The sequence below is a fragment of the Rhamphochromis longiceps genome, linkage group LG13, assembly GCF_057381845.1.
Source record: "Rhamphochromis longiceps isolate RC_006_pf linkage group LG13, R_longiceps_female_GT1.1, whole genome shotgun sequence".
Lineage (NCBI taxonomy): Eukaryota > Metazoa > Chordata > Actinopteri > Cichliformes > Cichlidae > Rhamphochromis > Rhamphochromis longiceps.
Genome location: NC_140569.1, coordinates 5,272,252 through 5,293,799, shown reverse-complemented (window position 1 = coordinate 5,293,799; position 21,548 = coordinate 5,272,252). Strand labels below are relative to the sequence as shown.

General features: G+C 41.5%; 1 protein-coding gene across 2 annotated transcripts in view; it reads right to left on the bottom strand.

The window, feature by feature from the left end:
* The window catches only part of gfra1a (gdnf family receptor alpha 1a), a 101,641-nt gene extending 83,113 nt beyond the window's left edge, over positions 1-18,528 (bottom strand). Inside the window, exons 1-4 of one of the 2 annotated variants that reach the window (XM_085427583.1) lie at positions 18,022-18,528; positions 17,253-17,558; positions 16,342-16,422; positions 529-699 (exon numbers count right to left, since the gene is read on the bottom strand). In XM_085427583.1, coding sequence (XP_085283709.1) covers positions 529-699; positions 16,342-16,422; positions 17,253-17,558; positions 18,022-18,061 — 598 coding nt within the window. In that variant the 5' untranslated portion in view covers positions 18,062-18,528. The remainder of the gene's footprint in view (positions 1-528; positions 700-16,341; positions 16,423-17,252; positions 17,559-18,021) is intronic. The other variant, XM_085427584.1, reaches the window with a different exon arrangement.
* Positions 18,529-21,548: the final 3,020 nt, after the last annotated feature.

Here is a 21,548-nt window from a genome sequence, read left to right as displayed (position 1 = left end):
CCCGAGTGAATTCTATAACTGGCATAATCACTCACCAGTGTGGATGAAATCAGTATTAATATCTTAAAGTCAATTTTCCTTGGATCTGTTAAGTCTCATATAACAGAGTAAAATTGATTATATTCTATTATATTTTTACATTAAATAAAAATACGAACTACGAGACACCGAGAACATCTTAGTTTTTGTTTGGTTTAGATATGGTTCCCTGTGGTAAGTGCAAAAAAACATTCAAACATGTAGTCTCATGGGTATACACAAAGATGACATTTAATAATTTGCAAAATGAGGCAAATCAAGAGTGATGTAATGTAGTCAGGCTCCCGTAATAAACTTAAACTACAATCAAATTTAGTTTTTTAAATATGAAACCTCATTAGATGACAGATAAACCCTGAAGTTGTGCAACCACGACTGCTGCTGCTACTATTTTCACAGTGTTTTAACATCACAAACTGAAAACACTCTTACTTTATCTCTAGAAAACATCATGCATGATCAAACACACACACAACTCTATTTCATTACCCAGAATGGCCCAATTGGGATGAGCTCTCCTGTTTCTACTGGGATCCTGAAGTTCCGTGGAGGAAGGGCTCCCTCTGCCCAGAGCAGGCTCTCTGCCCTGGGAAAACCTGCCCTGGGTGCCCCCCCTGCCCAGAGCCGAAGTGGCAGAGGTGCTCCAAGGTTCCCCACCCTCTGTAAGAGATGTGCTTCATTCAGGACCACCAATCAACATCCATCAGGGTTCACAAAGGTCACAGGGAGGTCAAGATGATAAAAGGGAAGCTTACAGAGCAAAGGGAAAAGGAGAACAAGAACCAGAAGTGAGCATTCACATCATTCAGGGTGTTTTCTAGGTAGGAAGAAGGGGCACAAAGGAGCCAGGCGTCTTGTGATGCTAGGTTTTACAAAAGGAAGAAGTTTAGGACAGCTTAGTGTGCTACAGAAGAGAATAAGGAAAGAGGAACTGTAGCCTGTCACATCACTGAGGGAGTATAGTTCTTATCTGCAGGCAACAGAAAGAAGAAGCTCTTTAATCAAGGTAATCACAGCTGGTCCAGATGCTGCTCTGTACCTGCTCAGAGGGATCGCAGCAAGCTCCACGACTGACATCTATGTGACTAAGGAACAATTGGCTGGTTTTTACCCATACTACCAATCGACAAAGTGCACAGTTGTGTTGGTGGGGATCACTCTTTGGCTAACTTATAAATGAAGAGGTGTACATAAAACCAAATGAAATCAAACAATCACATTAGCCTGACAATTAAACAAGTCAAGAAAGGAAGAATCTGACACTGCCTGGAAAATTGGGGGCACGCAGTTATGGAGTTTTCGTTAGAGGAACGGTTGTGGATGAAACAAATGCAAATTTATGTATCAATGCCAGAGCGTGGAAAGGAAATTTGTACTGCCGTGCTACTCTGAAGCAAAAAGTTTAGTAGAAATAGAGACTTTAGACTAAAAGATATCACTACACTACAGGTTTCACAGCTAGCTGAGAAGATGTGCATGATCATCACAACCAGCTTACTACTAATAAGTGCAACTACTGCAAGATGCAAACAGAATAAGATGACAATAATACTCAGGATTTGAAAAACAAAAAAGTAGGACCGTGACTTTTAATGAGTTTGCAAATTAAACCTCTCCAAATCAACTGTTGGACTGGTTTTGGAGAAAACACATACATACAGTGCAAATACTAAAGTAACACCAGTGGTTTCGTACAGTACAGTGTGATGCTGCCCTCCCTCAAAGATAAAAACAAAGAAAAGTCACCGCATAATTACTAAAATAATTCCTAAAAGCCATTCTTGGATTTAAACAAGTCCATAAGAGGTCAAACATTCCAAAGATTTCGAGCAATGGAAGCAGAATAACTTTACAAATCCACTCCTATAAAAGAATGAAATGGTATAGCTCATTGCAGTCCCATTTGCTTTGGGAGAGTATGAAATTCCATTAAGACACACCGACACAAGTGGAAGCCCTGACGGCTGGAGCCGAGGCGAGTTAATCCTGCGAGTTGACTGTGTGCAGCCGAGGGCTTAGAGCAGCAGCTTAACACAAGGCCGCAGCTTTGGCACACCTGCCAGTGGTCAGTCACGCCTCAGCCAGCTGAGCGAAACACAATGTGATTATAACACATCATTATTAACTACACTGTATTAAATCAATTGTATCCTGAACGATTTAAAACATTGTTTAAATGTATTTGAGCATGGTGAGTGACGCAATATTAAAGGTAGGAGCAGGCAACTCTGTGAGTGCTGATTTGGGGACACATTTAGGTTGAAATTGGCTTAAATTTTGGAAGAGTTTTAAAAGTATTTAAATGACTGAAAGTCAAAATAAGCCAGACTATAGACCATGAGAGGTATCCGACTCCTCTATGAAAAAGAATCTAGCTACACTCATTGAGCATTGGGTTGGGTAATTAATCACATTTGTAAAAATGAATAATTTTTGCATTTATTTTGCTAAAGAGTCTGCATTTCATAATGAAGAGCACAGCGTTCCTTTACAACAGCGGGCTCTGTAAACTTACTAATTCTGTCACGATCTGGTACAGGGATTCAAACGCAGAGCGGTAAGGTATCTCCAAGGTGTAGTTTATTTACAGTGCCAGTGCAATATATGTACAGTGAAGGGATCCAAAACTCCGGGGGAATCACAGGGTAACTCGCTCACGTCTTCTTCGCTCACACTCACACACGTTCCCGCAGCAGGGAGGTCGCAGGTCCCGGGGGGGGGGGGGGGGGGGGGGGGGGGGAGATCTGAGGCAGACGAGAAGGCAGGTCACCAACTAATCACAAATCACGAATATGAAGCACAAGAGCTGTGAGAACACTAACGTTAGGGGTACAATCATCCAGCGACGAGAGGATCTGTGTTCCAGCCTCAAATAGTGCTCCCGGTGATGATGGGTGAGTGTTGTCAGGTGTGTGTGTGGGCCAAGGGCAGGAGCCCACAGTGAGCTCCGCCCAGGCAGAGAGGGAGAGAACAGAAACAGCAATTGTAGCCTTGTGGGGCCGACCGGGCAGGCACGGAGACCATGACAAATTCTTTAGTTCAAGAGCCAAATTGGGACAGAGAAGACCAAGTCTTCCACTATGGATACAAATACCCAAGTGAAATTTGAAAAGTGGAGAACTTTTCTAAATCTTTAGGCATGTAGTATTAGGTTCAGAGAAATATATGCACTTTACACTTCCAGCAAGCAACATCTGCTCAAGTTTATTTTAACGTGTACTGTTATACGAGGCTAAAAAGGGTGTTCACGCTGCATAAAAGAGTCTTTCAACCCCCCCGCCCCACGCAACTCTTTCTTGAAAACTGATCTTTCCCAACTTGTGCAGTTTAAGCTATATTTTTGCAGTGCAATTTTTGCTTGTGAGTCTTGCTTGACTGGATGTGCACACATAGCCGTGTATAACAATCAGCGTAGGTGTCTGCTGCTGTGTATGTGAAAAGTTAATTGTCCATTTTTTCATGCAGTATAAAGCAGCAGCGGGAGGCAGACCTGGCACATGCTCCCACCCACTGATTTGAGCTGTCAACCACGTTTATTAACTATGATGAATCACCCCTCCACTTCACATCCAATCAAAGACCTCTCAGAGGGACTCAAATCTGGTCACCTTTAACTAAATGATTTTCTTGGCCCATGGTGCGGCAGCCAGCGATTGGACTGGCAACCTGATGATATGGCTGCTGTTAGAATTATTCTGCCAATAGCCCACAGCTGGATCAGTCATTTTTGAAACAGTGTGGTGAATTAAGTGGCCAGCTGACATGCCGCTGCACGGTTAGGAAAAAATTTAAAAAGCTTGCTTGGCATGTTAAAGCAAAAGATAAAGAGCTCTACATACTTGGAATATAAAGGTGTTCTCTTGACCTTGCCTTGAGGATTAAATCTGTACTGGGTTTCATCTCTGCTGCATAATATAGTACATTTTACAATATGAGCTGACAGGTACCACTGAATCAGAATAATCTTTCTTCCACAATGTAGAGGGATTTTCCGTGAGTCTTGCTTTTTCTCCCAAACCTCCCGAAATCCATCTATTTTTAACTAAACATGTATTTGCACATGTTATACTAAAAATGTCAGCAGCACAGGGAAGAGACAAGGTCAATGAAAACACAAACCCCCAACTGACCAAGTCCTTCTCCCAGATCAGAAAAGTAGACCTTGGCGTGGAACTGTACACCTTGAACGTCGCTGAAGGATAAAACCTTTGATCCGGGCCTGAACGGAAGAGCTGGGGCAGCAAAGACAGAGGGAACTGCACAAAAGGAGAGCGATCAATAGATTCTTGTAGACACGGCCTCAAGTTTCCAATCCAACACAATGCTGTATTGATTAGATTTCAAGGAACAGGGATCAGAATGTCAGCAGTGGATTTGGGAGTCTTTAAAAAAACTACTGCGCAGAGGATGGAACAATAGTATATAATGAGGCACTTGCTTATGCACTGCAAACTAATAACATACTAGACCTGCAAGATAGTAGCACAAGAAGATGCACCAGAAACATGCCATGTCGGTGTAATACAGAGGGTTTTAAAAAGTACCAAGGACAGCAAAGGTCTTCCACTACATGCATCAGAGAACCAAACAAGGGAAGTTATTTTCTGCAAATATTAGAAGCACTGGATAGCCACTGTGCAGAGAAAGAGGAAACCATCATCATCTCAAAGCAAACAAACAGAAGCTGCAAGGTAATTGGAGTAACTGTGGTCTAAAGACAAATACTGTCTAAAAAGTTATTATAAATATATGCTGAAATGTTATCATTGAGTATCTCACTAATAACTTGTTCTAAGTCTTCCCATTAATCCCCATGTCATGCTGAGGTAAATGGCTAAAATAATTAGTAGTAGAGGTGACACGATATGACTTTTTTATGTCCGATGCCGATACCGATATCATAAATTTGGATATTGGCTAATACCGATATGAATCCGATATAGTGTGTTTTTTAATCAATAAAACTGTTTTTAATATCTTGCTGCATTTTGTATAAGTTCATACTCAAAACAAAAACAAAACACTAAAGCTATTCTGTTACACCTGTATGCAAAACATACACTGCACCCAAAATATTTCATAGTTCAGCAACACTGATTAATCTAATAAACTTAAACCTACTCCATCCTCCTTATTCTGGTATTTTAAAGAGTAAGCAACCTAACTAATAGGGTTCCAAACTCCCAGCAAAATAAATAAATAAATAAATAAATAAATAAATAAAAATAATAATAGGGAACCACCCTCCAACTCATGATGCTTAATCGACGTAATCAACTTTAATTTGATACAGTGTGGGAAAAAAATGCACAGAAATCAATTATTTTTCAAGAATAATTAAATAGATTCAACATCTTTCTTCAACAGAATTGCAGACTGCACAGATGGTACCTTCCTAAAGGAAAAAGTAGTATAGCTTACTAGGGTATATTAGACTTAACAGTTACCATATACAGTAATGGACTTCTATACATTTTACATCAGATTAAAACTTTGGGTGTAAAATTCCGATAAAAGCTAGACATTTTAAATGAGAATAAGAAAGAAAAGTATGTCTTTGTGCCTCCTGCCTTTTCCCTGTTCATGCCCTATCGGCCCCCCTGGCTAAACTTTGCTAGACAGTTGCCAGCCATCAGCTACGTAGAAAAAGATCCTGGTGTAGAAAGTAATATTAAATAAATTCTAACAACAGATTATCAAGCTTAAACGTGCTGCTGTTGTTCAGCCACTGGTTTCCACTTTCTAGCACAAAGTGGGCCAAAAACAAACAAGAGAGACAGACTCGCGACAGAAAAGCCGATCAGCTGATCATTAATCAGTTTCATGATTGAAGTAGCAACAGGAGAGGGAGGGAGAGAGAGAGGCAGTCGCTCCATATATCGGTTGTTAAGCTAAACGCTGGAATGCTTTACAAACATTCAGAGATGAACTTACACACTTGCTTTACTTCTCTCTTGGATAACTTTCTCGGAGATGAAATGCCGGTTTGGTAGCGAGGCTCCAAATACTCAACCAGACCGCTGACAGGTCTTGCACACCACAGCCGCTCTATCACGTGAGCACACTGCTCCGACGTGCTATGGTTATGAGCCAAGTTACGCCATGTCGCAAGTTTTGTGAGGTGCTTTTTTGATATTTAATGGATCGGATTACATTTTTTTTTTTATTTCTCTCCGATATCCAATCCAGTAATTTAGGTCAGTATCAGACCGATACTGATACGTAATATCGGATTGGTCCATCTCTAATTAGAAGCATAATAACACCTTACACTTTTAGACCAAAAGAACACCTCATTGTATTTTAGAGATAAATGTAAATACAGCACTGATAATACATCTAAACTGAAATAAAGCTACACTTTAGTTGTTTTCAAGACATGCTAGCTTTGCTAGGATTCTGCTAAGGCATGCTGATTGGTCTTTAAGCATTTACAAAATGTACTTCATGGCACCCATTTAAAAATAGTAATTAGACAGAAACACTGCAGTTAAACTAAACCAGAAACTTAAATGTGTGTTTAATAAGCATCTGGTTGTGGAACTGAAGACAGCTGTTATAAGGAGGATGCCCGAAAACAAAATGGCAGATGTTGTAAAGTGGTGTTGCTATGACATTGTATCCATAAAATATTTTGACCGTTTCAATCCAAAAGCATGATGGACACTGCTGAAAAAAAAAAGAAAAAGAAAAGAAAATGTTAATGCTATTAAATTTACATTTGGGGGGCTGCAATTCCATTGGGCCCTCTTCACTCTGTGATATGACAAAGTGCACCGTACTAAACATATCCGTAGAGCACGCTATTATCTGACACTAACTGGTACTAAAAAATTATTATTGCTTAGAAGCTCACTTGTAACATTAGTGATATAGTGTCGTATTTGCTACCACCAACAGACACACAACTTCAAACTTGAAGTCAGGCAGGCGCACAGGCCCTCCTCATTAATAGCTGAAGCAGTCGACTTTCATGTCACTAAACAACCCGTCAGGAGGAATTTTGAGACTTCAGTAGAGCTCTCTTATTTGAACAACACTGAAGTTTGAACATTTATCAAAAATGTTAATCTAGCCATTAGCTGCTTAATTATTAGCAATTACCACACAGACACAAAGCCAGCCTCAGGGAGTCACAAGCTAGCATAATTCATAGAGGCAACACCAAGTTAAAACATGTGGATCTGTTCCCTGTGGAATAGGAGCAGCTAAAAGTACCTTTATCTGCTAGCCACATTAGCTGTACTAACACAAATAATAATGGCCTTCCTATCTATAATAGTTGGTGTTAATTTAACAGGATAGCACAATTATTTGTGTCTTAAACATGTTAAGTTTTATTTAAACCCAATAACTTTTGTTAACCCTGGCTTTAGGCCTTGTATTTTTTAGGCTAACTCTCAAACCAGCTCCTGGTGAATCCAATACATCTCCTGGTGTTTGTTCAATACAATGCCTATGAGCATAATCTAGCCAGCAGTTACATATTCCTAAATGTAACTGAAAACAATTTAGGCAAATAAATTTGCTGCAAAGGTAGGGCAACCCCTTTCTAGGAAGCCTGAATGATAACAGCTCCAGGCATGTGAGTCATTCTAGCTTACAAAGTAAAAGTCATTTTCTGGGAAATGATGGAAAAGGTTTTTAGGAATGCTGATGAGGTCAGAAGTGCATGACTGTGATACCTAAACTAAAGCAGGAAACTCATGACTTCATCAGCTGCTCTGTGTGTTCCTAGAAAAACACATGACCGCTCTTTCTCTTAGCTGGCATGAGGACTGAATAGTGATGGACAGATGTTTCTTTATGTCATGAATCTTTACGCAGTCTCTCAACATGTGTAATTCCTTGGCCTTGTTTTTCTTGTGAAACACATCAGCTATGGAAGGCTTCTTTGGACATTTTGTAATAATTTAAGGCTGTCTTAAGGGATTTTGGACATTTAACAGTTATAACTGCTCAAGGTAGCAACCTATTTTACCTGTGTCTGCACTATAGAAACTGGGTAGTTGTTGGGTCTCTGCTGTTAGGATCTTGTTAGCTCATACTACTTTCTTAGCATTAAAGGAGCATTGAGTGACATAACTGTAGTTGGGCCAGGTAGTGCACACTGATTGGCAAACACTGCAGCACCAACAACTGCCATTAAAAAAGTAATAACATATTAGTTATGTTAACAGCGAATCTGGACACGGGCATTAAAAAACAAAACAGAGAAATACAATGCCACACTGACTCAGAGTGAAATACTTGCCAGCATTTGCCAGGAATTGCAAGTCTTTCACAACATAACAAAGCAATGTAGGAATAAAATGAAGAGGCTCAAACACGATTTCAGGGAAAGCAAATGAGTACAAAATACAGCAAAGGTGTACTTCTAATCACTAGCTGACTATAAAAGCACTTAAGCATTTTTATTATGAGTGTGGATGCAAAAGAAATAAGGCTTGGAAGGTATGTTGTTTCTAGGGAAGTTCTGAAACTAATCTGAAAAGAGTCTAAAGGGACTTTTATGTGGTCTGGCCACTAGTACTCCATCTGTTTTAATAACATCAGAAAACCAGTCACAACCAGTGTTGGAATGGTCCATCACTAAAAAAAAAAAAAAAAAAAAAAAAAAAAAAGAAGTGATAAAGTCCTTTAAAGGAAACTGTTATGTCCAGAGAAACTCCCAGCTGTAAGTCTATTTGACTGAATAAGCATGAAGCAGGAGGAAAAAAAACGAGTAAATGCGCTCAGTCAACTAAGAAATAAAAAAAATCAAGTTAAGAGGCAGGATCCTCTCTCATTCGCTCTCTCTAAAAGATTCGGCACAATTAATGATGTTTCTACCTCCCTTAACTCCTCTGCATTTCCTCCCTGAGTTTCTCTTACTCTCTTAAACACACACACACACAGATGCAGGCGTACACACAAACACAAGCAGGGAAAGAGATTGCGATAGGCACTCTTATCTCTAAACATTGGCAGCTCATAATGAGAGTGACTTCCTCTGTAGCCAGTGGTTGAATGGTGCTGACAGCTTCTCAGCACTGTGTCAGCACGGGGGGATTTGAAGCGCTGCCTTAGCTTGACAGCCAGGCCACGCACTTACAGATGTTTTCACACTCACAACACACACATATGCGCAGACGTCGCAGCGACTACGCTTCAAGGTTGACTTCTGTGGGGGGGAGGACAAGATCTGTTTGAAGTCTTGACACATGGAAGAGACACAATATTGAGCTTTGGTGTATTGGGGCTTATGAGTGGTGAGTGGGTGATATACAGAGAGCTGCTGTAGCAGCCAACTGAGGGGAGGACTGAGCTTAAGGAGAGAGTTTAAGCCAAGCAGACATCAATACACGGCGACAGGGAATAAATTCATTACAAGCCAGAGACCACACTTTCTGATTACTGCAGAAAATTTGGAACATGCACAGGTTGGAGATAAATACCTTCAACACCTCGGGTGAATTTAAGCAACACTTCTCGATGCCCTTGACATTTAAGTATAGGAAAACACACAGAGAAAGGTTTAAAGAATGTAAACATTCTGTCATGCTATACTGAATTTATTAAAAAGTGCGCTGTTTATTTTAAACTTTTGAAGCAGTGGTTTAAGATAAGTGCTGCCAAGCTGAACACTATATTATCACCTCAGAACTGTCAACTGTGAAAGGTCAGTCTCCAGGCCAACGTGACAACGATAGTTGTGTAAACTCATCTTTATTCATAGGTTTCACGTCCTGGAATCTATGACGCTCTTATCCGTTTTCCACCGCTGCCACCCTATCATTTAAGCAGTGAAAGTTGTTTTTACATTAAGTCACCTTTGGCTGCTGGCCTGACAGTCGATTAAGGTCCGTGTCACTTTCTGCCCAGTGCAATGTTTCTCTCACCTCTCATCATGCCGGTGTTATATGATAATTGTCTCACACAATAATAACAGTCTTATCGGCAAACAGAGGGATCACGCAGTTTAATCTTTGTGGCGTCACGTCAAAATATATACATCTGTTTTTAGATAGGAAACAAATAGTGAAGTTCATGGGGAGACCTGGGAATTTAATATGCACCAATCAACCACAAAATGTATACAATTTAATATTTTGTGGTTCCTCCATTATGCTTACGAGGCCTCTAAAGGTGTTCTGTCATTACAGCCATCCAGACATTAGGCAGATCTTCTAAGTCCTCGCACCTGCTGGGCGAGGCTTTCATGGACAAGACTTGCTCAGTTTTGCCAGGTGTCACTGCCTCCCTGACTGCCAGTCCAAGTGGACACCTGACACCTCAGTCTCTTCGTGCTGCTGTGTAAATAGAAGAGACGTAAGTAGACAATAGCTGCCAGCGGTGCCAGCCAGCCTCTCCTGGTACTGCCCCCTGAACCCTATGCTCCATCCCTCCCCTGCAGCAAAGACAAAACTACACCCTGCCACTACAATTATTCATATTTTTTGAATAATATATAATATAAAACGTTTTTTTAAGTTCTTTCTCTCATGTTTTATTATCTGACTCGCTAGCAGCTTATTGTTGTGGCAATTGCCTGTATCAGCTACATTCCAGCAGTCCAGCTGAATCCAACTTGACAATGTTGGACTGCAGCTGCTGGTCGTAGTCCTTCTGCTGTCCTGGAAAGCTGCTGTGTGCTGGAGGCGACTCTAACCAGAACCTGAAGCAGATGGAGGACTGGCTCATGCCGAACCAACTCCACAAAGCAAAAGAACGACTACCGCCATCAGCTACACATCACAATAGTAGTTTTCGTGTCCATTGCAAGGAAAAAATGCTGCAGAAAATGTTAATCAGCTATTAATCTGCCACAGTGAAGTAGATAATTAAAATATTTGCAGATGAACTGATAGACAGAGCTGATTGATTTAAGACTGTTTCCTTTCCTTGGAAATGCATGCACAAATACAAGTGTTTGTATCCTCCAGCACATATCTAAATCTGTGGGAAACCATCATGGTAAATGGTAAATGGCCTGCATTTGTATAGCGCTTTTCTAGTCCATAGGACCCCAAAGCGCTTTACACTACATTCAGTCATTCACCCATTCACATACTGGCGATAGCAAGCTACATTGTAGCCACAGCTGCCCTGGGGCGCACTGACAGAGGCGAGGCTGCCGGACACAGGCGCCACCGGGCCCTCTGACCACCACCAGTAGGCAAACACGGGGTTAGTATCTTGCCCAAGGATATTTGGCATGCAGCCAGGAGGCAGCCTGGGATCGAACCACCGACCTTCTGATTAGTGGCTGACCTGCTCTGCCACCTGAGCTACAGCCATATTTAGATCAAGGGGATTTGAATGTAAACATCAACACTCTGAACTCTTTCTCATGTTCTCTACCCATTTCTGAATTGCCATCTGGAAATGCCGCTGGCTTGAAATGATGTATGTAGTCAACAGCAATGTTACGGTATGTTTCAAAGCTACATTCACATGAATGCAAGGACCCAGGTTATTGCCCAGCGTTGCCCATATTATTGCGGCTCTGATGACTTGCTGTTTTTTTTTTTTTTTGGGAGGGGGTTGTAATTCTCAGCATTCAGTCTCTTCGTTAAAAGACACACAGGAACAGTAGCAGGTTCATGTGTCCATTGCAGGACCTAAAAATCCCTCAACATTAACATTTATGCCAGCCTATGGGGAGCAGGCAGATACTGTAGCTTCTATAGTAGCTCTACTATCCGATCAAACTGCACAGATGAGCTGCTGACCGTCTTGTTGGTCCATCAATTCTCCACCCTTTTCTAATGTTTTGTAAGTACTAACCACTGTGTACAAGAAACACTCAACAAGACCTGCCATCTTAGATATCTGACGCAGCTGTCCAGCCTGCATGACATGGACCATGTCAACTTCGACTTCAACATCTGACTGTTTACTTCCTGCCTTATGCTTTATAACGCATCCCTTGGAAGGTACCATTTTAACAAAATAATGAATGTTATTGGCCTGTCCGTCTTTATTGTTGCAACTGATTAGTGCATTTACAGAATGAAATTGTCAAATAACAAGATAATGTGGAAGGCACAAGAAACAGAAGGAGCCACTGAAGAGGAAAAAAGAGAAGCGCCCATGGAAACATGAAAGGTACCTGTAGCAGCAATTGTTCATGAAGATAATAATAAGAACATACCCAGGCTGTGTATTCATCCATTTCCTGGCCACTTTGATTTTCCAGCACCCCGGGCCAAATGGCGTGGCAGTAATTCCAAGTTCACTTGAATCTCAGAATAATATGCTGTGTTTCTGTGTTGCTCTCTCCTGCATGGATGACTGACTCATAAACATGGGCAAGTGGTGAAGAAAAAGGCAGCTATTTCATGTAAAGTCTGCTCTCTACTTCCTCTAGGCTTAAACGGACTCATGCCGTGTGATAGAAAATTGCTTTTTCCCCCCTCCTCTCAACGCGACGTCTACCTTTTTTGTTTACCGATTTCCAAAGCCTGTCACTGCAGTTCAAAGAAAGGTTACACATTAAACTGAATCGAGTATGTATACGTTCGATGAAAAGATAACACATGCAAGACATATCGATGAAAGTATCTGCATCGTCTATATATGTCAAATGAAAACAAGATTTTTAAAATAAGCGGTGGTCTCTGCAGTTTCACAGATAGCAGAAGACATGTAAGCACTTTAATGAAGTAAAAGACCAAGTGAATCAGACAGAGTTGCTAAAGAGAGATGGGAAGAAAGGGCTAAAGCAACTGAAAACTTTGATATTTTAAAGAGGAAGGAAACTGATTAGTGCAATTGACGGCCTAATTTAAAGACGGGTCTGCTCTATCCTCACACACTTAAGCCTTGTTTCCTTCCACCACGCACAGTGGTTAAATAGTTAAGCACCAGTTTTAAATATTTCATGTGCAGAGATCGCATTTAAAAAAGTTCCAGACTTAAAGCTGTCATCACTTTGATACAAAAACAAGCATTTAATGGAGCTGCCAACCTACAGGAAGATATGGTAGTGTTGCCAGTCCGCAAATGACCTCTAGCAACTTCCAGACAGCAAAGAGACATTAATCTGCATATATGAGAGACTACAAAAACAGACAAGAAGGCATTTACTCTTCATTGCTTTTGAGGTCTACTGGAGAATTTCAGTAGGGTCTTTTTCACCCCAATATTTTATCTTTTTTTTTTTCAAAAGCTAAACACCAGTGAACACAGCAACAGTAGGTGCTCATCTTTTTGTACCTCACACTTGATTGTCAGTCACTAGACTGACAAGAAGTAAAAGGACTTCTCAGGTAAAGATCTGAGCTAAAATCTCCTAGAAGCACTGTGCATGTAGTATTATTTCATTATTTTGAGAGTACTATCATGTCAATAATATATGTTGGGTGATTTAAATATTTTTAAATGTTTAAAAGCCACTAACAGAGATTTGCAGTTACTAACGATTGAGTGAAGCCATGAGGAGGAAAGTGCAATGGTGTTGTGATAAACAGCATCATGCTCTCTGCTTAAAATTCCTGTTAAGCTTTCTTTAATGTTTTTCTCAAAGTCAGTGCACATATACTGTACATTTATGTTGCATAAACTGTGCATCTGCATGGCTAAGACAACACTCTACGCGTCTGTCTGATAAAATCAGACTGAGGTTTATGGGAGTGTCACTAGGAACAGGTGTTCAAGGGCGGTGCAGTGTGTGTTTGAGCATCTGTGCATCTGTGCACTGTATGTATGGGTGTCACTAGAGATTAGTGGCTTAGGTCAGAGACACGGGGTCGATTATGGAATTACAGGATCATCGGGGCTGCCTATTGTTCCTATAGCCTGGGATCACTGCCACGCTGCCTCACTGAGACAAACACGAAGCACATGAACAAGAAGAGAGCCTCCAGAAGCGGAGGGCTCATCACAGATCAGTAACTCGAATCATCTGTACATTACAAACAGATGTCTCAGAACCTGAGTGCATTCTGCAAGAATAGTTTTCTTTTATTCAGTAATTTGTCTCACAAATGAGTACAAAAGCTGTCCCTAACATTTTGGGATGCAATTGACAGTGTGCAAGAGAAAGAAAATGTGTTCAGTAAGAACTTGAAAGTGATACAAGTCACCAAAGAAACCTGTGGAAAGACGATGAGAAATGCATGCTGGGTATTGTGCCGAACCATAATATGCTTCTTTAGAAAGTTCTGGCAGAACGGGATCAAAAATTGCATAATTTTAAAAAATGACAATCCCCGAAGAATGCTGTTCATATAGTTCTCCTCTCAAAGTCTGTATTTTTTTTTTTTTGCTTTTTTTGTATCCATTAATATTCTTTGCTCAATTCAATGTGCCACACTGTAGAAGTGAAATATAAAAGGCTGTCTGAGTGATCAAAAACAAGCACTAATCATTTCTGCCTCGATCCTTCTCCTGTCACCTTGCCCTTTAATTTCCTGCAGAAAGCGCACAAGAGGCAGAGTGAGCGCAGGCTTTCTGTTTCTGTGCTCCCTGTCCTCTTAGCCTTATTCTGCTACTCACTGATTAACCCTTACTCTGCAGCCTTCTTCTCTCACCCGTTCTTCTACACTTTGAATCTCCTCTAATGATAAGAGGCTATTCTCATTCTAGCGATAACTTCCTGCATTATCCATCTTTCCCATGCTCATCACCACTGCACATTCACTCGCCATAGAAAGAAGTCATGCTCACCATAACTGCGGCTTAATGACAGACTCGGGCTGATCGGATATTAGAGTAAGAGATATATGTGGACATAAAGAGGTATCTGGACGAGCACGGTTAAAACTCGTCAATTAATCCGGTGCTTCCCAACCAACTGCTCGGGACCTCCCAAGGGGGTCCTATGATAAATTGAAAGAGGGTCGTGGGAGCATTGAGGAAATTAAAAACTAAAGATTTATTAACATTATTCAAACTTTTCTTTTCTTTCCTCTCTTGAGCTTATGAAAATCTGTCAAGTCCAAACAATTGTGATGATAAAAGTAATTCACCTCAAAGCTTGACAGGAGGGGGTCACATTAAGACATTGTTTCATTCATTTGAGGAGAGATGTGATGTGAACTATTAAATTATGCCACAGCAATTTTGCATTTTTCACATTTCTGATCTTTCACTAAAACAAAAGTAAATACAAACTTGTCAGCCTAAAATCATCACAAGAATGAGACCATAAACCTGTCTGTTCTCGCCCCGGGAAACCACAGCTTTGACTGTCTAGAAGTGGCACCTGCCTGTGAAGTGAACTCTGATACCGTGCCGCATGTGTTTCAGCACCAATGGCCTTTTTCAGACTGGCTGGCATACTAAAAACCACAAACATATGGCGTTTCTCCTTTGAATGTACTTCCTTTTTTTTATATATATATATATATAAATAGAGAGTAGGAATAGAAATGATTGAGCTTTACACAAACACTGGCTTTCCATCCAGTATTTCTAAAGAAGATAATTGGTCATGAAGTCGATAACCCAGTCTAAGATTTGGCTTATCTGCATCTTGCCACCCACATTATGATCTCACCCGGCTGGGAGAAAAGCACTGGTTTAGGGCGAATCAGCCTATTGTGAGATTTCACAAAAAAATAAAAAATAAACCACACACAGATGACAGAGGAAACAGAAGAACCACCTCTCTTTCAAAAGGGGTCACAATATCAGCCTTGTTCTTTGGAAATGTGGAGGCAGAGCATGTCTGTTTGATTAGTCATGGCGCTGATCACCTGCAGAGTAATAATAACAATATAAGCAGCAACATGATTGCGCCACATACATACGTCAGCCTGTCTAATATCCACAACAGTCTCAACTGTGGGACCACAGAGAGCCTGAGTGGCTGCAAAGAAGGGAATAACATCGCCATCTAGAGGCTCGAGTCAGCATCTTTCCCACACACAGCTCTGAACAGAAAAAAAAATGCTTGTCATGCTCTTCCAAGTTACTCACAGAACTACTCACACACTTCTCAACAAGTGGATTCAAACAGCCGCAACAGGAAGCTGCCCACAAAACCGCAGTAAAATACACCTCAAACAGCAGAGAGGCCCTTCAGCATCGAAAGATTTACCCACTGCTCAATGAGACTCAGAACTATAGCTCCCCATGCAAGGTCACTTCCAGCCAGCATGCAATATTGCTGGGGTGAGAACAGGGGGAGAGAAAGACTGATAGCAGAGATGATGAGGGAGGATAAATACTTGACACACAGATAACCTTCGACGAGAGCATGCACAGCTTGGAGCTTATCTCAACTGAGACAGGTGACAGTGAAACAATGGCAAAATAAATGGCCAGAGATGGAGGAAAAGCCTCCACGGGCGGAGAATTTTTAAATATTCTTACCTATGATGGGAGCCAGACGGAAAATATCAGACAGACGGCTGTTCACGGGTTCATATGGAGAGTCTTCTAAGAAATCATTACCTGCAAGAAAGATGACAGCATGTTATAGATACATTTTCAGCCTCCTTCTTGTGTTGTTAATCACCCTTCAACCCATACACTGGCCTGCATGTGACACGGGTTATTTGGGTCAGTCGATATCCACGCTGGCGCACAGCCACATGCTTGATTAGGCAGGTTGGTCAGCTGTGTTGCGCAACTGGAAGTCGACTCGCTGGCGATGAGCTGGGTGTAGTTTGGGGACTAAAAGGCCCCCCTGCTATGATCGACACTTTGAGATGGCACAGCTAGCGCTAAGGGGCTTCACGCTCTATTACCCGCGAGGGAAGTGATTTGAGAGGTCAGAAGGTATCTGAAGCTCAGTAGGACCACGTCTGTGAACCAAGTCAAGGGGGCAAATTTGTGTTGTGCATGATCACATTGGTTGTGCGCTACTTGTTTTGTTTTTTTTCTTCTTATGTTTGTGGAAGCAGATAAAAGGAGACTCGTACTTTAGAACTAGAACGAAAGGAAAGGAGGGCGAGGGCTCATTTCGCTTCCGGAGGAGCTGGAAACCAATCATGTCACCCACTTTCAAGACAGATCAGAAGGCTTAAGCTGTTATAGCTGAAAGCCCTGAGGTGGGGCGGGGGGCTGACTGGGTTTGTGACACCCCCCAGAAAATTATAATAACAACATTAGATGACAATGAGCTACTTTTTAAATTCTATGATAGACCTTTAAACTATAACAACACAAATCTATAGTTTAATTAGAAGATGGTTAAATAGTTCTAAACATAAATCTGTAGCTCGGGGTCGTTTATTTTGTACAAGAACACACAAAACAGTTCCACTAAAGTCTAAGCCAACCTTGTAAACTCTGATACATCCCCCAGTAAATGCGCAGGCAGTTCTTCTCCTTCTTCATGCCCCTTTTACACCGGCAGTTGTACAGCGGGCTCTGTTTGAGCGCGTCAATCGCGCTCCGGCACTCGTCCTTGGCTTCCAGGCCGGCCACCATGCTGAAGTTGCTCTCCTTGCCGCCGGCCACGCACTGCCTCATCGTGCGGTACTTGGTGCTGCACGCCTGCTCCTTCAGACACTGCTCATTGGCCCGCACGCAGTCCAGCCGGGTGGCCCCGGCACGCAGGTTCTCCTCCGCGTAAGACAACACATCTGAAAAATAAAAGTTTTATCCGTCGCGTGTTTTCTCACTTTCCCAGTAAACACTGGAAGCTTAAGCACTTTTCAAGCTGCTTTAGGGATTAAAATATTACACAAATATGAGCTTTTATTATGAACACGCCACAAAAGAGTACACGGGCTATTTTTTGGAGCCACTATTTTGGAGCAGTTATGCACATAGTTGCCTAACTGGCACTTTCATTCAGCTGAAAGTAGAGTATAAATTGCTGTCACGTTCACTGTTGTTTGTTGAGGCACTGACAGCTCCTCAGAGTTTTTTTCTTTTTGGAGCAGTTTACTGCACAGTTGCGACCACACTGTACTGCGAGCAGCCGATGCGTCTGCCGGGCGCCTCTTTATTAATAGAGCGCAGAATATCGCTACTAAATATTTGATGAAACTCTATAATCAATTCGAAGCGAGCAGTTGCTGGTGCGAATCAACTTAAACTTACCTAAAACAGGAAGAAGAACATAAAACACAGCGAGGATCATCGTTTTTCCTCTGCGTGGGAAACAAAACCCCTTGTTGGAACGTAATTTCTTAAGTTGATGCGAATTAACAATCGTTAAATTCCCAGGGTACTTCCACTGTATTGAAATCCATTGAAAAGGTGCAGCACTGCGCGCTCCTCTGTATACAGGACAGATCCGGCTCGCCTCATGCGAGAGATAATTTCCCCTCCAAACAAAGTGTCCAGTCCCGATTTCTGCTCTTTCCTTGACTCAATAGAGGGAGAGAGAGGGAGAGAGAGAGAGAAGAAGCGCTTCTTTTTTGTCTTTCCCGGGCGGGTTTGTCTTCTCACCGCGAGGAGACAAAGACAAGGGATGAAAGCAGCGGTGGAAAGCGAAAAAACGGGCGAGTGTCCTCCAACTCCAGCCAGTGGGATGCTTGCGTCTGTGCGTCTGAGCGCACACAGCCAACTGGAGTCCCACTGCTGTCTAGCGCATTCAGCAAGGAGGAGAGTGCCAGCTTCCCCCTCGCGCTAAAGTACAGTAATCTGATCATAAATTTACAATGATAGACCTTCCCATCAGAGCAAACCCCCCCCCCCCCCTTTTACCACAATCTCAGCACAAAAACTCAATCGTGAACTTTTAGCCCACTTAACTCAATAATGAACCAAATAATGTAGAATATGCTTTAGCGTTATGATCCTTTTGTTTTTAATAAACTTTCCATGACAAGTACTATTAAAATGGCCACTTTTGGTGTATTTTAACTGCTGCTGCGTGCACGTGATTACATTTAAAATAAAGGGAACCGACTTTAACAACCATTGATGTGAATGTGTGTGTGTGTGTGAGTGAGAGGGGGTGTTCACATTTGAGTGTGCATAAGCTGCACTGATGGGGAGAGGGCAGAGGGAATGGCTCCTGTGTATGTTTATGACATGATTAATATAGCAACACGTGTAGATGCTTATATGGCAGGGTTTGTTTTTGTTTTGTTTTTTAGATGTGAAGCACCTTTTGAACCTGGAGCGAGAAGGTGGGACGGATGTATTTCAGCTGTTTAGTCAATACTCCACACATATCACGCATTTGTGACTCCTCCCAGCTTCATATCGTTTTCATATTATTTGCAAATACCAAGATTAGAAGAAAAAAAAGTGTTATGCAACAGTAGTTACCAGCTGTGAACACAGAGGACTGTTGCGTGTTTGCTCATGTCAGAGGTATGATATAATGTTTTTGATGGCTGACAGCAGCCTGACAGCGCTGAGCTGAGAAAAACCTGCCCTCAGTCTGACACAGAGGAGAGCGGACACTGTCGCCATCTGTTGGTGATTTGAAAGAAAAGTCACTTTGGTGCTTCTGGTGATGGGCAGCTCAATTTATTGTCACATGTATAGAAAGGCAACAAACTGATTATTACAAAAACAGGGATGATGCATCATGGAACTGCACTCTTCCTGTAACTCATTGATTTCCTGTATGGTATATTTAGGGGCTAATCCACTTGGATAAATACATATGTCAAGGAGCCGCTCTCTGCATTAACGACTGAGGCTGAATCAATCACGCATCCTGCGCCCAAAGCAGTAAATCAACTGCACATATATATAGAGAGAGGCAAGGAGCAGGTTCATTCACAGATGGGCTGTGAAGCAACTGATTTGAACATCAGTGACTTATCCCTTATTGAAAAAGTCCTGGATAGGTTGGTACAGGTCAATCCTGCAGGCTACATTGACATGACACAGGCCATGGATATTATTAAAAAGAGAACATGACTGGAAAAGAGACAGAAAATGAGATGAACGGCAGTCTCAGTCCGCACTGTGGGATAATTGTCTGCTTACAATTTGATGACTTTGCTGTTCTAACGTCTCCAAAGGGAAGTTTGCCAGTCAGGGGGGAGGCTCAGGCTGGTGATTTATGAAAAAAAGCCCTAATCAATATTTGATATTAATTTTGTAAATGAATGTCAGAATGATGTAGCCCTCTGGTCGTTTAACTGTTTCACGCAGTAATGTGTTTTATGGCACCGGATCAGAGGCTTTTTCTTTTCTTTTTTTTACTAGAAACCTGGTCAAAGTCTGGAATTGTGTGACAAATGTAGGCAGCAGGTGTAGATGGATTACTCTGAGAAAGCTGACTGCGCCGATACAGCACTTCATAACACTCAACAGTCAGGCTGAGTGGGGACTGATAAATGTCAGTGTACTGCCGGTCACTATAGTTAGGCGGTACTTCTCTAATTTATATTACCAGCAGATACAGGACAAGGATGATGACTCTGAAGAAGGAAAACGTCAATTTAATTGCTGACTTGAAGATTTAACACAGGTTGAGTTGTGATTTATCTGATAAATCCATGAACTATCTACAGTTAACTGAGGCTATATCCAGGACATAAATAATTAGCTGATTGATTGTGTTTTTTTTGTTTGTTTTTTTTAAATTGTATTTACTTAGCGAGGATAGGTTAATTGGTAACTCTAAATTTCCCATAGGTGTTAATGCGGGAGTGAATGTGCGAATGGTTGCCTCTGTGAGGGTCCTGCACAGTATCTTAGCTGCTCTTCTGGATGGAAACGTTGGATGTTGTTCCTTGGATCTGTTGGAGCCACTGGCCTAGCTTGGGGGTCACTGCACCTAGTGCTCCAATTATCACTGCGACCACTGTTACCTTCACCCTCCACATTTTCTTGAGCTCTTCTCTGAGCCCTTGGTATTTGTCATGTTCATGTTCCGTCTTCCTGATGTTGCTATCATTTGGTATTGCTACATTTATCATTATAGCTGTTTTTCTGCTTGTCCACCACCACAACTATGTTCAGTATGTTAGCTTTTACCAGTTTGTCTATTTGTATGATGATATTTGTGGGTGTTACATACTGTGCAGGGGCCTGTCCTTTCATGATGGTTCCTCCTCTTGGAGGAGCACAGTATGTAACACCGGCAAATAGAAGAAGTGGCTGATATTGAGAAATCCTACCAAGGGCTGGAAAAAGCTGAACTGAAAGACAGCACAGAGGCACTAATCATAGCAGCAATGGAACACGCTCTGAGTATAAGGTCAGTAGAGGCTGGAGTCTACAACACCAGGAAAGACCATGGGGTCTTGCCTGGTGGGGTCCTGCCTGGTGTTAGGACATGTTTGCAACTGTGCAACGTCCACTTGTTCATGTCCACTTGCCTGAACTTGAACTAATGTCTAGTAATGTGACTCACTGATTATTGTGTGTGTGATAAAACCATTTCTTTTTCTTCTTCTTATTATTATTATCATTATTATTAGTAGTAGCGGTATTTCATCAGATTTTGTACTGCTATAATGGAGGGATTTTCCAAATATAGAATCTATAAGTATAAGAGCATAAAGTATAAGATTGATTTATTTATTTTCAAAGGAACAATCTTTATAATATTTAATGTCAATATCATGATATCAAATGTCAAATTTAATTTAAAATAACTGAATAAGCAAAACTAAAACCAAACATTTTAAGGACACAATAAAAGTAATGACTCC